The 17,666-nt window shown below is 40.7% G+C and overlaps 1 protein-coding gene across 1 annotated transcript in view; it reads right to left on the minus strand.

Annotated features, from left to right (window-relative positions):
- Top2a (DNA topoisomerase II alpha) overlaps positions 1–14,834 on the minus strand; it is a 30,937-nt gene extending 16,103 nt beyond the window's left edge. Inside the window, exons 1-18 of the mRNA XM_055620575.1 lie at positions 14,709–14,834; positions 13,526–13,678; positions 13,080–13,170; positions 12,423–12,486; positions 10,754–10,899; positions 9,397–9,494; positions 8,988–9,200; positions 7,882–8,055; positions 7,661–7,762; positions 7,355–7,492; positions 5,078–5,216; positions 3,074–3,231; positions 2,491–2,616; positions 2,031–2,141; positions 1,789–1,894; positions 1,586–1,695; positions 1,253–1,345; positions 57–171 (exon numbers count right to left, since the gene is read on the minus strand). Of these exons, the coding sequence (XP_055476550.1) occupies positions 57–171; positions 1,253–1,345; positions 1,586–1,695; positions 1,789–1,894; positions 2,031–2,141; positions 2,491–2,616; positions 3,074–3,231; positions 5,078–5,216; positions 7,355–7,492; positions 7,661–7,762; positions 7,882–8,055; positions 8,988–9,200; positions 9,397–9,494; positions 10,754–10,899; positions 12,423–12,486; positions 13,080–13,170; positions 13,526–13,678; positions 14,709–14,729 (2,158 nt within the window). The 5' untranslated portion in view covers positions 14,730–14,834. The remainder of the gene's footprint in view (positions 1–56; positions 172–1,252; positions 1,346–1,585; positions 1,696–1,788; positions 1,895–2,030; positions 2,142–2,490; positions 2,617–3,073; positions 3,232–5,077; positions 5,217–7,354; positions 7,493–7,660; positions 7,763–7,881; positions 8,056–8,987; positions 9,201–9,396; positions 9,495–10,753; positions 10,900–12,422; positions 12,487–13,079; positions 13,171–13,525; positions 13,679–14,708) is intronic.
- Positions 14,835–17,666: the final 2,832 nt, after the last annotated feature.

Below are 17,666 nucleotides of genomic sequence, written 5' to 3' on the forward strand. Positions count from 1 at the left end.
ATTCTGGGCATAAATCACCATTTTATGATAAAACAGACTAAAACACTGATGCTTACCATCTACCATAGATGGGATAGATCTTTCATTATCCGAATTTGAGAACAGGATAAGTTCCTTGTTTATGAAGTCATTATAGGTCAGGTAAGTAGTGGTTTGTCCATATAAATAATCCTAAGGGATCAAAAACAGTATTACATGATCTGGTTAAAAATAAAGTACTGGTCTTAACAACACTTAATATAAAAATAAGAACTATCATTTGTCTGATAATTCTTCAGTCCTTGAAAAACAACAGGTGAGCAGAAAGTGGTGGCACACCTCTTTAAGCCCAGCACTCAGGAGGCAGAGGCAGGTAGATCTCTGTGAGTTCAAGGCCAGCCTGATCTACAGAGCAAGCTCTAGGACAGTCAGCGACAAAGAAACCTTGTCTTGAAAAACAACCAGAAAAGGAAAATGATAGGTGCATGAGGTTGTTGCTTATATGACATTGCAGTGCATAAAATATTAAATTTGCTCTATCACACCTAATTACTAATGAATTTCTCCTAATAGCAACATCACACAGCTGAGAATTAAACTCAGGGCTGCCTATTCACCTGGTAAGCACTCAATCTCAGCTGTAGCTCTCACCCTTATTAGTTTATTGGTTTTGTTTTGTTTTTGGAGACTCATTGTCTAACCCAGCTTGGCTGCTTGTCATTTATAAATACTTCATACTACACACAATGGCACATACTTGTAGATGACTGATCACATGATAACTGTTTATAGCATCAGAATAAACATCTGAGAAATGTCTTGCCACACAACCTTAAGACTACATTGCCAGGAAGTGCTGACACACAACTTTGATCCCAGCAAAATCCCAGTACTGGGGAGGCAGAATCAGCCTGGTCTACAAAGCAAAATTCCAGGACAGCCAGAACTACCCAGAGAAATCCTGTCTCAAAAAACCAAAAAAGGAAAACAAAACAAAGCTATATTACTAGGTAAGAATTTTTTTCAGTGCCTTCATAATCTCAAGAGGACTACTATTGTATATTATAGCTATTACAACAAACTTTTACTGAAAATACCATTTAGTAATTTTAATTTGGTGTAACAGCAATTCTAAAGTCAATTAAACAGCATATTTTGTGGGATATATTTAAAATTCTTTTATTTTCCTTCCCTCAGAGCTGAAGACTAAACCCAGGGCCTTAAGCGCTCTACCACTGAGCTAAATCCCCAACCCCATATTTAAAATTCTTACCTCAGGAAGGCCAAGTAACTTCCGTTGTCGCCTATCTTCCATGAAATTAGTTAACCATTCCTTTCGATCGTCGACCTGTTTTTTACTAAAGGCCTACAAATTAGAAGGTGGAAGAGATGTCACTGGTACTTACTGGTCCCAAATATTTTTTCTATACAAAAGAAACATCAAAGTCCTGTTTTGTAAAATATCTAGTTCTGTCACTGGGACATGCTTACCAGAAACATTTTATTTCATGAACACTTTTCTGTAACAATTTAAGTGCTGTAACTGACCATCTCAGTAGGGACTTCTGAAAGCAGAGTGTGCATGTGTAGTGGGACTCAGACTTACCAGGCTGATCGCAGCGTCATCTTCAGGCCCAGAGTATTTAAACTGAATCCGATGTCTTTTCATATCTGCAAAATATTCCTTAGCTTCCTTTGATGTGCTGGTGCCCAAACCTATAGAGGTAAACAAAACAGTTAAGCTAATCCATATAGCCTTCTGTAACACGTAACAAAACCGAGAATTTCTATGTGGGTTTCATCACAAACCTTTGTAATATTTGACTTTCCATTTTTTATGATTTGGAGTAGAACTCTTCCATTCTTCAAACTCGGGAAGACTGTAGAATGCCATTTCTTGCTTGTTCTTAGACACCTATGGTAAAGAATAATCTCTGTGGCTTTGTGCACCGTAGACTCCCCACATAACCTCACATATCCAGAGTTACATATAAACCCAGTACTGAGTGAGCATAGGCTTTAGAGTCTTTTTTGCACTCTTGAACATGTACCTTTACAATGGGAGTGATAAATTCCTCTAGAAAACGATGTCGCAGAAGAGAGGGCCAGTTGTGATGGATAAAATTGATCAGCAAGCCTTTGATATGAGAACCATCTTGGTCCTACAAATATTTGAAAAGACAAAACACAAAAGAACTATTTAGAAATAAGATTATGACTGATTTGTCAATTTCCCAAAAATTGTGTGCAAATAAAAAAAAAAAAAGCCTATTCAAAAGTAAATTTACTTGTCTTGTACATATGATCAGTTTGATGTCAGCGTATCCGGTTGGAAATTTATTAGAGATAGCGAGTAAAGCTTTTGGTGATGTCTTCTTATGGCAGGGAATCAACCCTGCTAAGTGAGGCACAGTGCTGCGTGCTCGGCGCTCCAGCCACTGTCTGGGCTGTGGCAGGTGGACAGCTAAGACTACACATTTGATACCAAGAAAAAAATCTGACAAATCTGACCTGATCTGTCATAATCATTATTTTCCCATAACGAAGAGTTTTCAGTGAATCTTCATCTTCATAGTTTTTCTTGTACTGAAGACCCACAATCTTGATGATATTGTTAATTTCAGCATTTTCCATGATCTGAAACACATTTGAAAGGAGTGAAGATATATATATTCATGTATGCTGCTTGAATGCTTTCAAGCCTTAGTATTTTGAATTATTACTTTACACTTTAATAAATCAGGTCTGTTAAGATAATGCTCCAATGTACCCAAATCCCCATTTCTCATTCTCTCTCTATTTCTGTGTGCATGTATGTATGTTGCCAGGGATTAAGACCAGAGTTAGCACAGCCAAGCACACTCAATTTGTTCAAATAACAGTCTAAGATATATTTTATGATGGCCAGTGAGTGAGGGTACAAAATACAAGCATGGAGTCCTTATAAACTAGAGTCAGATCCCATTCCCTCCTGCAGCCCTTTTGCAGTGCTAGGAGTTAAACAAAAGGTCTTATGCACACCTGACAAGTGCTGTCCCACTGAGTCACACTCTCGGCCCTGGAGTCAGATCCTAACAGTAGTGTTATAGCTTACCTGTTTATGAGAAGCTTCTCGCACATTGAGTATTTTTCCTCTAAGAGGGAATACCCCATATTTGTCTCTTCCAACCACACCAAGACCTGAAACTGCCAGAGTTTTGGCTGAGTCTCCCTCAGTCAAGATAAGCGTACATTCAGTGGAGTTTCGGCTCCCTAAAATAAAAATATATAAATTCATTTGGTACATTTAACTCAATATCAAATATACTGACTTACTGACATTCTATCAAGTATAATAAAGCAAAATTATCTTAGGAGTAAAATGGACCCAACAATTAATTATACATATAAGTGTGTCCACGCAGGAATGTTTTGCCTTCCTGTATGCATGTATACCACAGAGGTCAGAGAGGGTGTTGGATCCCTAAAACTGGAGCAAGTGGTTGTGAGCCACCATGTGGGTGCTGGGAACCCAAACCTGGAACCTCTGCAAGAACAAGTGTTCTTAACTGCTAAACCAACTCTCCAGCCCCCAATCCCTCAGATACATATTTTTTTTTTCATTTAAAATTCATAGAAAATTAATACAATAATCCATCTTATTCTATTATTTTTAATTGTGTGTCTGTGAGGACTTATGTGTGTGAGTGCAGGTATCTGCAGAAGCCAGGGGCATTGTATTCCCCCTGGAGCTGGAGTTATAGGCAGTTGTGAGCCATGAGACATAAGTACTGGGAACCCAACTTGGGTCCTCTACAAGAGCAGTATAGGCTCTTTAAAACTGAACCACCTCTGCCCTATGGTTTTACTTTCCACCTTTTCAATTAATAATAGTCTGAGAATTTTCTTTGGTTTTGGTTTTTTTTGAGACAGGGTTTTTTTCTCTGTGTAGCACTGGCTATCCTGGACTCACTTTGCAGACCAGGGTGGCCTTGAACTCACAGAGATCTGCCTGCCTCGCCTCTGGAGTGCTGGGATTAAAGGTGTGCACCACCACTGCTCAAACAGTCTGAGAATATTAAGTGGAAAAATTCGTGCCCAAGTATGGTAGCTCATACTTATAGGCTTATAGTGCCTATAAGCCCAGCACTTTATAGAATGAGACAAGAGGATCTTGTGTTCAAAACGAGTTATAGAATACAATTCTGTCTCAAAAAAATTAAAACAGGGGGACCCAGACATCCCTTGCCTCCAAGCCCAACAACCCGGGACCTATAAGGGAAGAGACACAAGCAAGCACGTGACTTTCCACACATGTGCTATAGTACACATAAAAGTTTTTTAAAATTAAATACTTTTTTCACGTTGAAGAAATAAAACATTAGTTTTGTCTGATGTTTTAAAATGTCATGCAGTTCTGCCTAGTACATCAATTATATTTGTTGAAGGGCTCATATATTATTTGTCATTTAGTCATTCGGTATCTTTCTAAGTTATCAGATCATTTGTCTTGGTACCTCAGTACTTGAATGCGAATTCAAATAATCATTAGGTAGTCAATAAATGCAACTTCACAATACTTATATTATTCATCCAAGTAGCTATGTAGCTATGGCTGGCCCAGAACTTACTATATCTGCCTGCCTATGCTGAGGACAAAACCATACAATACCACGTCTGAACTTATTCCTATCTCTTATGATACAACATTTCCCAGAATCTGCCTTCATAATATCACTTTACATACATACATCACTTTAATTGTTTCATCAGCTACTCTCACTGGGCTTTATCATAAGAGAAACATAGCAAAATAGGCTTTGGTATTAATCATCCTTTCTGGCATTTAACAGAGGGTGCAGGAATACATCCCCTACAAATGAAGGAGTACTATAACATAGCCCTCTTCCCTCCAGACAGGGTTTCTCTGTGTAGCTCTGCCTGTCCTAGAACTCACTCTATAGACCAGGTTGGCCTTAAACTAAGAGATCCACCTGCCTCTGCCTCCCCATGCTGGGATTAAGGGCATATACCACACACCTGGCAAGAAATTGGTTAATTTATTTTTAAGAGAACAACACGCACGTCGGCTGCTGTTGAAGAGAACAGACCCGTGTACCTGCATCATTGGCGTCATCGAGTTTGGGGATTCCCTTGATTCTGTTATGTTTTACAGCTGAACACTTCTTGTTTAACTGGATTTGGGCCTTAAACTTCACCCAGTTTAGTATGCTTTCAACAATACCACAGCCAATTGCCTTTAAAACAGAAACAATCACATTAGGAAAGATTCAGTCAAATATAGGAAAATAAATAACTCAAAGAGCTGGGTGTGCTCACATAAACCTTTGATCCTAGCACTTGGGAGGCAGAAGCAGGTGGCTTTCTGTGAGTTTTAAGACAAACCATGGCTATCTATTAAGATCCAATTTCAAGAACTCAAAGCAAAACAAAATTCAAAACAATTGTAACATTTCTATACTGGGTGGGGTGTATGTGACATAATATCCCTGGGTCTATCCATGTTAAGCTGTTACCAGTGAGGAAACTGGTTCCTCTAAGTTAAATCACTCAGTGTTTTTATCAAACTTATGCTGTGCCTGGCACTGAGCACTTGTGATACAGTGGTTAAAATAAGTTAGGACTGGGGTGATGGCTTGTGGCTATAAGCACTTACTGTACAGAATCCAAGTAAATACCAGAGAGGTATGGCAGTCTACCTCTATTCCCAGGGTGGAGAGACAGGGTACCTCCAGAGCACTAGCTAGTGAGACTAGCCATACTGGTCAGCTCAGAGTTTGGCTGAGAGACCCTGCCTCACTGAATTAGGTGGAAGTGATGCAGGATAATTGCCAAGGTCACCCTCAGGCCTACACATCCATGCACACCCTTATGTACAGGAGCCTACACAAATAAAACATGCACACATATGCATACCACATTCACCTAAAAATAGAAAAGAAAGCAAACAAGTCAATGTATGTGCCCTTATGTAACTGAAGGTATAACATGGAAGAAATAAGAAATTACAAAACGTGCATGACTTTAATCCCAGCACCCAGAAGGCAGAGGCAGGCAGATCTCTGAGTTACAGGCTAGCCTGGTCTACGGAGCAAGTTCCAGGACAGCCAGAGCTACACAGAGAAACTCTGCCTCGGAAGGTGGGGGTGGGAAAGAAAGTAAGAAAGCGTGATGTGTTATCATTGAGAAGTTTGCTATATAATAATAATGTAAGTTCAACATTATACTGGAATGAGCTGAAAGAGAGAAAAATGTAAAGGCTTTCAACAGGCAAAGAAATACAATTTTTTTCTAAATGAAAGATACTAAAGGATTTCAAGAGTAAACCAGAAATGTCACTTGAGCTTTGTGGAGGGATAGAGTGGGAGCAACAGGAAGATTAAGTTACAGGAAGCTGAAGAACAGATAATAGTGTGAGGCTAATGAATTATCTAACAATGTTCTTTACTGGTTAGATTAGAGGAGAGGAAATAGAGGAAGCTCCTACTTTCACTTTTTATTCAATCTAGTGGTTAGTTGGCACTTGTACACTAGTAAAGGTAATAGTTTTGTTTGATGGGGAGTAGAGTTCCTCATAATAGGATGAATATTGAATAACTAGTTTAATTTTGCGTGATTTTGGGAAATACAGGCAAGCTGAGAAAGCACCTAGGTAAGACTTGTGAGGAGGATCTTGAATTAGAGGCCAGCATGGGCTATGAAGCTAGACCCTGTCATAAAAACAATACAGACTGAAAAGGTGTACTGGTTAGTTTTGTGTGTCAACCTAACACACAAAGTCATCAGAAAGGAAGGAGCCTCAGCTGAGAAAATGTCCCCATGAGATCCAGCTGTAAGGCATTTTCTCAATTAGTGATCAATAGGGGAGAGCCCAGCCCATGGTAGATGGTGCCATCCCCAGGCTTGGTGGTCCAGGGTTCTATAAGAAAGCAGGCTGAGAAAGCCACTGGGAAGCAAGCCAGTAAGCAACACCACACCGTAGCCTCTGTATCAGCACCTGCCTCCAGGTTCTTTCCCTGCTTGAGTTCCTGTCCTACTTTCTCCACTGATTGACTATGATCTGAATGTGTAAGCCAAACAAACCCTTTCCTCCCCAATTTGCTTTTTGGTCATGGTGTTTTTGTCACAGCAATAGAAACCCCAACTAAGACAAGTTGGTACCAGGAGTGGGGTATTGCTGTGATAGGCCTGACCATGTTTTTGTTTGAAGGAAGAGTTGCCATGGTCAAGGTGTCTCTTCACAGCAATAAAAGCCAAACTAAGACAAGAGTTCTGAAGAAGTATAGTTCAGCAGGTAATCTTTGTTTCTGTAGAGCGGAGGACAATGAAAAACAAAATAAGACATTTCTATTTTAATTTCCATGTAAGTACTCACAGCTTTGATGAATTTTTCACTTAATTGACATGTTGATCCAAAACTCTTGGCTTGTAAAGTCATGTTTTCTTTTGTTTGAGAGTCAAAGGTTGGATTTTCAATTAAGGCATTTACAAAAATCCACATGTGATTTTTCACCTGTAATAAAAGTTGATATAGTCACCAAAATGTCTTTATGCTCCACCCCATCTTAGTGCTAGAGACTACACCTAGGACCTTGTACATGTAGAACAAGAACTAAATTATATCCCAGACCCTTCCATCTCTTCTTAATTTTTGAAAAAAGAGGTGGATAAAGTGCCATACCTGATGTGCTTTCACTGCAACACCACCTTTGTTCTTCTTTTTTACAACATCAACAAGTTTACTCACAATTTGATCAGCTACATAATCAACATGTCTGCCACCCTAAAAAAAAATATGTATATATATTGTTTTAAAATTCAAAGTTATAACTGGAGACATAATTTAGACAATCCATCTTATATGATATAGTAAAAAACTTCACAAGGATTCTCAAAACTTACCTTAGAAGTAGCAATGCTATTGACGAAGCTAATTTGCTGAAAGCCCTTTTCACTCATTGTTAAGCACACTTCCCACCTTGGGTTTACTTGTTCGTGTACTACTTTCAGTGTGTTACCAGTTTCATCCACCTTATCCTTCAAATACATATCCACATAACTACGGAACCCTTTTACCTGTATAGGATTAATGAAAGGAGTGTTAAAATGGGAAATTTAGACAAACAACAATGGAAAATAGACTCAATAATTGACTGAGAGGGCTGAAGAGATGGTTCTGTGATTAAAAGCACTTGTTAATTCTTTTTTTTTTTTAGTTATTTATTGATGTATTATGTATACAATATCTTCATGTATGCCTTCACATCAGAAGAGTGCACACCAGATCTCATTACAGATGGTTGTGAGCCACTATGTGGTTGCTGGGAATTGAAGTCAGGACCTCTGGAATGGCAGTCAGTGCTCTTAACCTGTGAGCCATCTCTCCAGCCCACTTGTTAACTCTTGCAAAGGACCAGCATTTAGGTCTCAGCACCCATACAGAGGTTTACAACCATCTCTAACTCCGGTTATCTGATGACCCCTTCTGACCTTCTTGGGCAACAAGCATACATGAGATGTACATACATGTGCCCAAGTAAAACATTCACACACATAAAATAAATACATCTAAAATAAACAGAAAATGAGGGTTGAAATTTTGTTTTAATCTTTTGTTTGTGAGACAGGGTTTCTGTCCTGGACTCACTTTGTGGGCCACATTGGCCTCGAACTCACAGAGATCCTCCTGCCTCTGTCTCCCCGAGTGCTGAGATTACAGGCAGAAATTTTATTTTAAAACTTCAGCTTATATGTATGTGAGAGAGGGGAGAGAAGCAGGAACATCTCTGTGAGTACAAGGCCAGCTAGAGCTTTATACAGTGCCAGCCTGTCTTAAAAACAAAAATTCCTTCACTAAGTTTAAAATGAGATGATTTTTAAAAACTGTGCTAGTCAAGTCTCTGTTCAGCAACTTATACGAGAAGTTATAAGAAAAATATAGGTAGAAAAAAAATTGCCCTTGAAAATGACCACGAATTTCTTTGCAGCCTTAATACCCAAATACTCACTGGTAGCTTATTTCCATTAAGAAAGACTTTGACATCTTTCGTGGAACCAGCAATATCATATGCTCTTCTAACCATCAGTGCAACAATGTCCTTGTCCAGGCTTTGCATTTTAAACTTAGATAAGTCAGGCTGGAAGGTAATACACGTATAATCTTCTCCATTAAAGGGCTTGAGCTCCATGTCACCAGCTCTCCCCATGTTATCCATCCATGTCTATGGCAATAAAAAACAAGAAAGATGAAAAAGCCAATTCATTTCACAAACAAACTAGAAGCAAATAACAAGTGTATAGGTTCTAGAAAATAATTCTATGTTGCTTATAAATTATTAAATCTTGGCAAACATGAATGCCATTATAAATGAGTATACTATAATTTAAAAGCATGTCATAAGATGCCTCTTTCGTTACCTGTTTGAACATTTTCTTGTATTCTCTGCTGGCCGTCTCCACAGTAAATTTGGTGCTGAATATGTTACACAGTTTGGCTCCGTAGCCATTTCGACCACCTGGGCAAGTAAATATATTAACAGTGCTTTGTTATCATTTAGCCAAGTTTCTTTTCTTAGTTTATTTATTTCCTTTTTGAGCACTAGAATGGAACCCAGCCTTGCCCATGCTAGGCCAGGAATCGAACACTGAGCTATATCTCCTGAGCTCATGCTCATCTTTCTTAAGTATTTTTGAGGATTTGTTTGTTTGTTTAAAGATATGGGGTTTTTCCCATGCATGTAGTACCCACAGACCCCAGACATTCTAGAACTGGAGTCAAAGACAGTTGTGAACCACTACCAGGGTGCTGGGATTTGAACCTGGGCTGGGATTTGAACCTGGGAAATGCTCTAAGTACAGAGCCATTTTTCCAAGTTCTTCCAGTATTTTAATTTCTGGCAAAGCTATTAAATGTAGAATTTACTTGATGCATCACTTTCCTCCTATCTCTCTCTCTTTCCTTTGGTTTTTTTTTTTTTTTTGAGACAGGGTTTCCTCTGTATAGCCCTGGCAGTACTAAAACCCGATCTATAGACCAGGTTGGCTTCTAACTCACAGAGGTCTGCCTGCCTGTTCCTCCTGAGTCCTGGGATCAATGATGTGCATCACCAGGCCCTTCTTGTTTTGAGAGTCTCACTACATAGCCTTTGTGTGGTATAGAACCCACAAACATAAAGCACTTAAACTACAAATATTTGAAGTGTTTCTTTAAGAAAGTTCTTCCCTTTTTTGAGAGCGGTGGTGCATACCTTTATTATTTGCAGTTGTAAACAAAGGCGGGAACAACTCTGTGAGTAGATTTCCTCCTATCTCTGTTTTTCTTTTTCCTTTGGTCTTTCAAGACTGGGTCTCTTTGTAGCCCTGGCTGTCCTAAAACCTAGGCCAGCCCGGTATACATAGTAGAATTCTAGGCCAGCCAGAGCTATACAGTGAGTCTCTGCCTCCAGAGTGCTGGAATTACCGGTATTATATCCAGCTTATTCTCATACTAAAATTTTTATTAAAGTCTGTGCATGAGTGCGCTGCCTGCATGTGTGTCAGTGCACAGTGTGCATGCCTGGCCCCACAGAGGTTAGCAGATAGCAGATCCCCGGAACTATAGTTACAGGACATAGGTATGTGCAACTGAACCTGGGTCCTCTTCAAGAGTAACCAATTCTCTTAATCACTGAGCTACCTCTCTAGCCCCCAAACCTTATTTTTAATCCCCATACCAGGAAGTTATTTAAAAGATATTTTTTCCAGCAACAAACATTATTTTCTATGAATACTCTACCTGTTACTTTCTTTTCATCATCGTCATAGTTACTAGAGGTTAGGAGCTGTCCAAATATGAGAGCTGGGACATATGTTTTCTCAACTTTGTGTTCAACAACAGGAATTCCTTTTCCATTATTCCATATACTAATTAAATTATTTTCTCTGAGAAAAGACACAAACTTTTATTAAACAACAAATGTGAAACTGGTGCTTAACATAAAAACAAACTACATAAATCTACCAGTCTCATTTCATTGTGACTCCCTCTGAAGCTAGCATGCTCAGTCTTTTCCTAATATTCCTGAAATAGCATCTAGGGTTGGGAACAGAAACCTTTCCAACACCTGGGTAGACACTGATAATGTTGAAAAAACATAAAATTTAAAAATATAAGGATAAACGGAAAGAAAATTAATTATGCTCAACTGAAAGGACAAAATCAGGAAATAATGATAGCATTTTCATGAGGATCATCTCTGTGTTCCTACTTCCTTTAGTTTTTCCACCTTAGAAAGCATACCGAAAAGCATTAAAAGGGAAAAACATTACCCACAATAAGCAAACTTCCTGCTTGCTAACAAAATGTTAAGAGTCACTCAGACTTTTTATAAAAGATTTTTTGTTCTGCTTTCAAGATAGTGTGGCTGGGTAGCCCTGGCTATCCTGGAACTCACTCTGTAAACCAGGGTGGCCTCGAACTCAAGAGATCTGCCTACCTCTGCCTCCCAAGGGCTGGGAGTAAAGGAGTGTGTCACCACTGCCCAGCTTAAAAAGATTTTATTTTTAATTATCTATGTGTAGTGTACAAAAACATTAAGTTTTCTAAACTGTTGATCCATTTTTCCAGTCCAGTTATTAGGACTCTAATCTGATTTTGGGTTAATTCTCAGAACACAACACAGTCTTTAAAAGACTGTTATCAAGTCCTTAAGTGCATTCGTATGTAGTCATCATTAACCTACAGCCCACAAGAACCCTAAACATAGTTTATGTCAGCACTGACCAGGCATCCCGGCCATCCCCCAAAGAACACTAGCATTTAAAACCAGAAATGTAGGGGGCTAGGGAGATGGCTCAGTGGTTAAGAGCATTGTCTGCACTTCCAAAGAACCTTGGTTCAATTCCCAGCAACCACATGGCAGCTCACAACTGTGATTCCAATTCCAAGGGATCTGACACCTTCATACTAATGCACATAAAATTGAATAAATTATTAAAAAAAAAAAAAAAAAAAAAAAACAGAAATGTAAACCTAGATTATTCTCTACTACCACCTGCTGGCTTGCTATTTCAATAGCATCATCAAAAAGAAACAACAACAAAAAACCACCCCAAAGCATCTAAACTTGTAGATGACTGAATCAATGATTGTAAATGCCAGCTGAACTACTGCACCATATCAAACATGATTGTAAGATTAAGTGCCATGTTTCTAAATAATTTTGAAATAATAATTAAGAGCAAATATGGAAATTTGTTTTGAGGCAGGGTCTCAACATGTAATTCTAGTAGGCCTGGAACTCAGAGATCTGTCTGCCTCTGCCTCCCAAAAATGCTGGGATTAAAAAAATATGCTGCTACGACACCCACCAGGAAACCATAATTTTAAAAAAAGCTATCTTCACTAGTAATCAAAGCAATTACAACAAATACAAGCTTTACAAAACAAAAAAGCTGCCACTTACGGATCAATTGTGACTCTAATACAAGACATTTTTGGGTCCCTTTGTTTGTTATCTGCAGCATTAACTGTAAGAAAATAAAATACATACTTAGAAGACATTAAAGTGCTTTAGAACACATTAGCTCTATAATATAGAAAAATAAATCCACTAGTAACAAAGGAATACCAGTACCAAGGGTGTTAGTTTATAGCAATTTTTCCTGAGACAGAATCACATTTATTTCATGCTGACTTTGAACTTGCTACATGGTCAAGAATAACCTTTAACTTTTGATTTTACTTCGTCTATCTCCTCCCCTCACCCCCGTGCTGGAATCACCATCTCACTGGTTTATTCCAGCAACTTGTTTATAGTACTGTTTCCCAGAGAAAAACTTAATTTTCTAGACTTTATATTAAGACTGCTTCACTTTTTTTTGAGGCAAGGTCTAACTGGCCTGGAACTCACTATGTAGACCAAGCTGACCTCAAATTCAGAGATCTGCCCACCTCTGCTTCTAACTGCTGTTATTAGAGGTGTGAACTGTCATATCCAGCCTGACCGCCTCACTTTTGACCGATAATTGAAATGACAGGGGCGGGAGTTATGTCCACAGAGGGTTTGATGTGAATGATACTTAGGAACTTGGCCAGTAGATCTTTCAATAAAAATACTTACCTAGAATCTCATCAAAGATTTTATACAAACCAGGAACAAAAGTGACTTCCCTATAGTTGATGCCAACATCTTCATCATAAACCCACATTTGCTAGAAAAAGCAAAGAAAGTTATTTTTATTTATTTGTTTTGTCATTACTACTCTTCTATTTTCTATTTTTGAGATAGTGTCTCACTATGTAGCACTGACTGGCCAGAAACTGGCTGCGTAGACCAGACTAGCCTCAAACTCAAGAGATCTACCTGCCTCTGCAGCCTGAGCGCTGAGATTTAAGGCGTGCATCACCACATCCAGGAGTAAAGTCTTCTTGAATAAATGTTGAAATGCACACACATCTGTATGTGTATGAGTATCAGTTCCAGAGACACTCAGTAAGTGGAGTAAAAATCATTAGCCTGAAAAAGTATGCCACCCAACAATAAAACTGCATGTAACTAGTTTTTACCTGGGTCACTAACTCCACAGAGCCTATGTAAGTATCTGGGCGGAGCAATATATGTTCCAACTGTGTCTTTTTCTGATAGATTCTTTCAATTGACATTCTTTTCTTGACATCTTCATTTTTCTTTTTGTTCATTTGCATATTTTCATTTACAGGCTAGTCATGAGAGGAAGAAAGAGAAAACTGATTTTTAACCATAAGTTTATCAGAAACGATCAACAAAATATCCACAGTAATGATAAACTCAGTACACTATGTCACGGGCTGTTGCCTGTTTGTAGGTACTGGTAGAGTTTACATAGTTTTGAACAAACAATTCAATTAAAATCCCTGTTAACTAGGTTCTCAGGTTTGTGTTTGTGTGGTGCTACGGATGGAGCCCAAGGCCTTGCACATGCTAGGCAAATGCTCTCACCACTGAGCAAAATCCCCAGACCTGTTCTTGGCCCCCTGCTGCTGTCTTTGAGACAGGTTCCGGTAAAAGTAATTTAAGCCATCCTCCTGCCTCAATCTCCGGAGCAGCTGCCATTACAGGCTTTCCCCACTAGGTCCGGTCACAGTTGTTCGTTTAAACAGACATTTCATGGAGTATGAAAATTTCTGCCTTGAACAATGTTTTTATGTCATCGATAAGCTTCGACTCAACTTCTTTTATCGAATGGGCAAATATTTCCTGAGTGCCCACACAGTCTCGTGCAGATAAAGAGATGGTTATTGAGCAGCCGGGATGCGAGCAATGCAAACCCTCGGCCACATTCACCTCCTGAAACAGGACGATTTTGTTTGCTTGTTCTGGTTTGGTTTTTTTTTTTTTTTTAAGCTACTCGTTCGACCAGCATCTCAGTGGGAACTGTCCTGCTCTCCACCTTCCGAGACGAGAGTCCTTCAAACCAAGCAGGGGGGAGAAGAGAAGGGGACCACTGGGTCGTCTTAAGTGCCACTTGGAAGCGACAGAGGGGCCATTAGAATTCAGACGGACACCCAGAAAGGCAGTTCACACGCGAGACAGCCTTTCGCAAGGCGCTTCACCCTGTCCGCGACCCCTCAGGTCCCAGGAGATGGGGTTGACCTGATCCCAGCCGGTCGCCGGCCAGCCCTCGGCCCCGGAGCTTCAGCCCTCGCCGCCAGCCATGAATGCAGAGGCCGCGTAAAGGCTCGGCCACCCGGCTCCACCCGCGAGCTGTACCTGCAGCGGTGACAACTCCATGGCGACGGTCCTGAAGGGGCTCGAGAATCCCGAAAAGGACAAAAAAAAAAGTGGGAAACGCAAGGCGACCCGCGACCAGGACGCTCTTCCTCAGACGCGCGTCGGTTACGGGGAGCTTCCCTTGTTTCATTTGAACCTTCCGTCTAGCCCGCTCAAAACGGACGGACCAATCACCGATGCCCTCTCATTGGCTCGGTTTAGATCCACCAATCGTAGACGCTCTTTTATTCCTACTGCCGGACAAGGCGGCCTGTTCGAATGAACCAATTAGGTAAGGGAGGCGGGAAGACTCTTCAAAGTGGACCAATAGCAGTTGTAGCGGGAACTGACAGGAAGGTCGGCCAATGAGGAAGGTCCATGTGCTCTGAGAGGAACGCTGTGGCGAGAGAAGGCCTCTTGGAAGGGCTAATCGGATGCCTCAGCTCTCGGCTTGAATGAAATGATGAAGACAGGAAGCTCATTCCTCATTTCAGAGTGGTTGAAATTACAGAAAGTGTCTCTCTTTCTTATTTATTTATTTTTTCGAGACACGGTATCCCTGGCTGTTCTGGGCTCGCTTACGTGGACCAGGCTGGCCTCGAACTCACGGAGATCCGCCTGCCTCTGCCTCCCCAAAGGCTGGGATTACAGGCTTGCGCCGCCACGCCCGGCTTCCACTTTATTTTCAACAGAAAGTTCTTCCTCTGTGCTCTTGGGCTTCCATGCACGGAAGAGTATAGAGACGCCATGCAAAGTCTCTGGCGACGTTGACCTCCCCCTGAAGTTCGTTTCTTCATGTTTCTTCATGTGGAACGAAGGGCCAGTCACGAGTCAGTCAGCCCGTTATATTTGCCCGCCTCCCTGCACTCTGCAGTCCAGAGCTCTATTCAATTTGACGTGAGAGGGCGGAGTTGGTGGCCCATTCCTGTACCCTCACCACTTTGAAGGCCGAGGCAGAAGGATTACCCAGAGTTGAGACCCAACCCTCCTCCCCCGAATAATTAATTTTTAAAAAACAGACATGAAAATGACAGGTTAAATTTTTTTTTGTTACTACCATGTATATATATTTTTTAAATAATTTACTTAATTTTTATTTTATGTGCATTAGTGTGAAGGTGTCAGATCCCTTGGAACTGGTGTTGCAGACCGTTGTGAGCTGCCATGTGGGTGCTGGGAATTGAACCTGGGTCCTTTGGAAGAGCAGACAGCGCTCTTAACCACTGAGCCATGTATCCAGCCCCTAAATTTTGTTTTTAAGATAAAGCCTTGCTGTGTTCTCCTGGTTAACTTGAAACTTGCTGTATAGGCCACACTGGCCCTGAACTTCTCTGCCAAGTGCGAGGGCCTCAGGAGTGCACCACCACCTTGGCATATAAATTTTGAGTGGATTTATATTATCCTTTTCACTCTACATGTTACAAGATGCTAGATAAACAGCAGCACAATCTGAATGACCACAAAGTCTACCTGAACCAGTTACTTCCACTTGTTACTGGCCTGTTTGAGTTTCAAATACAGCTTTCAGTTGTGTCATCTTGGTGGAGAAAGCTTCTTCAATTTCCTGTGCTAAAAAAAAAAAAAAAAAAAAAAAAATAGGACTAACAGCCAGGTGTGGTGGAGCACACCTTTGATCCCAGCACTTGGGAGGCAGAGGCAGGAGGATCTCTGTGAGTTGGAGGTCAGCCAGGTCTATAAAGGGAGTCCAAGACATCTAGGGCTCTATTAGATGGAGAAAGTCTGTCTCAGAAAACAGCAAAAAAGAAAGAAAGAAAAAAGAAATAACAACAATAATAAGCTAGTTGTGTGATGCTACACGTTTTTAAGACAGGGTTTCTCTGTGTAGCCCTGAACTCACTTTATAGGTCAGGCTGGCTTTGTACTCACAGATATCCTCCTGCCTCTGCCTCACAAGTGCTGGAATGACAGGTGTGCACCACCACTGCCCAGCTGTCGTGACACCTTTCTTTTTTTTTTTTTTTTCATCTTTTTAAAAACCATTTATTTATTATTCATACAGTATTCTGCCTGTGTGTGTGTGTGCGTGCCTATGCACCAGAAGAGGGCACCAGATCTCACTATAGATGGTTGTGAGCCACCATGTGGGTTGCTGGGAATTGAACTCAGGACCTTTAGGAAGAACAGCCAGTGCTCTTAAGCTCTGAGCCATCTCTCTAGCCCTGTCGTGAAACCTTTAATCCCAGCACTCAGGAGGCAGAGGCAGGCAGATCTCTGAGTTTGAGGTCAGCCTGGTCTAGAGAGCAAGTTCCGGTACAGCCAGGGCTACATAAAGAAACACTATCTCCAGCTTCCACCCCCAAAAGCTGGCTATTATCAGTAAGGAATTTGGTAAATTTGAATATTTTTTTCCTTCCAAAAGAAGTCTGAGACCAACCATTGTTAAATAACTACATGCCCAATGATTATCCTGGCAAAGTGAAAGAGAGGGCCAATGAAGAAATGAAGCCAAGGATGAAAAGAGCCCACAAGCCTTGATGACGGGAAGACCAAGGAACTAGAGTTTTGACATTGTTCTGGTCCCTGTCCTCGGTGTTTTCAGCCTTATTCTGGTAACTGTTGTGTTGATAAAGGAGGAGGGCTTCCACGATTAGGGCCACCAGGGACTCAGCAGTTATGACTTCTGCCCAGTCAGAAGGCTGGTGAGGCTGAGGGTGCCAGAGCCAGAGCCAGTGTGCCACTCTCTGCAGTTTTCCGTGATGGTCAGAAGCCGGGCCATGCCATCTACTCCCTTTTGGAAGATAGGTGGGCGCGCTTCCCAAAAATGCTGTTCCAGCCTTTCACTCCTGTCCTCCATCCAGCCAGATCCACCCGGAGATATGGTCAACAGGGCAACAGGAATTTAGTAAGCAACTCCAGCCCTGATTTCTGAAACTCAGCTTCAAAGTCTTCCAACAAAAACAAAAAAAAAAAAAAAAAAAAAAAAAGGAGTTCAGTTTG

The sequence above is a fragment of the Psammomys obesus genome, unplaced genomic scaffold, assembly GCF_907164565.1.
Source record: "Psammomys obesus unplaced genomic scaffold, mPsaObe1.curated_primary_1811, whole genome shotgun sequence".
Lineage (NCBI taxonomy): Eukaryota > Metazoa > Chordata > Mammalia > Rodentia > Muridae > Psammomys > Psammomys obesus.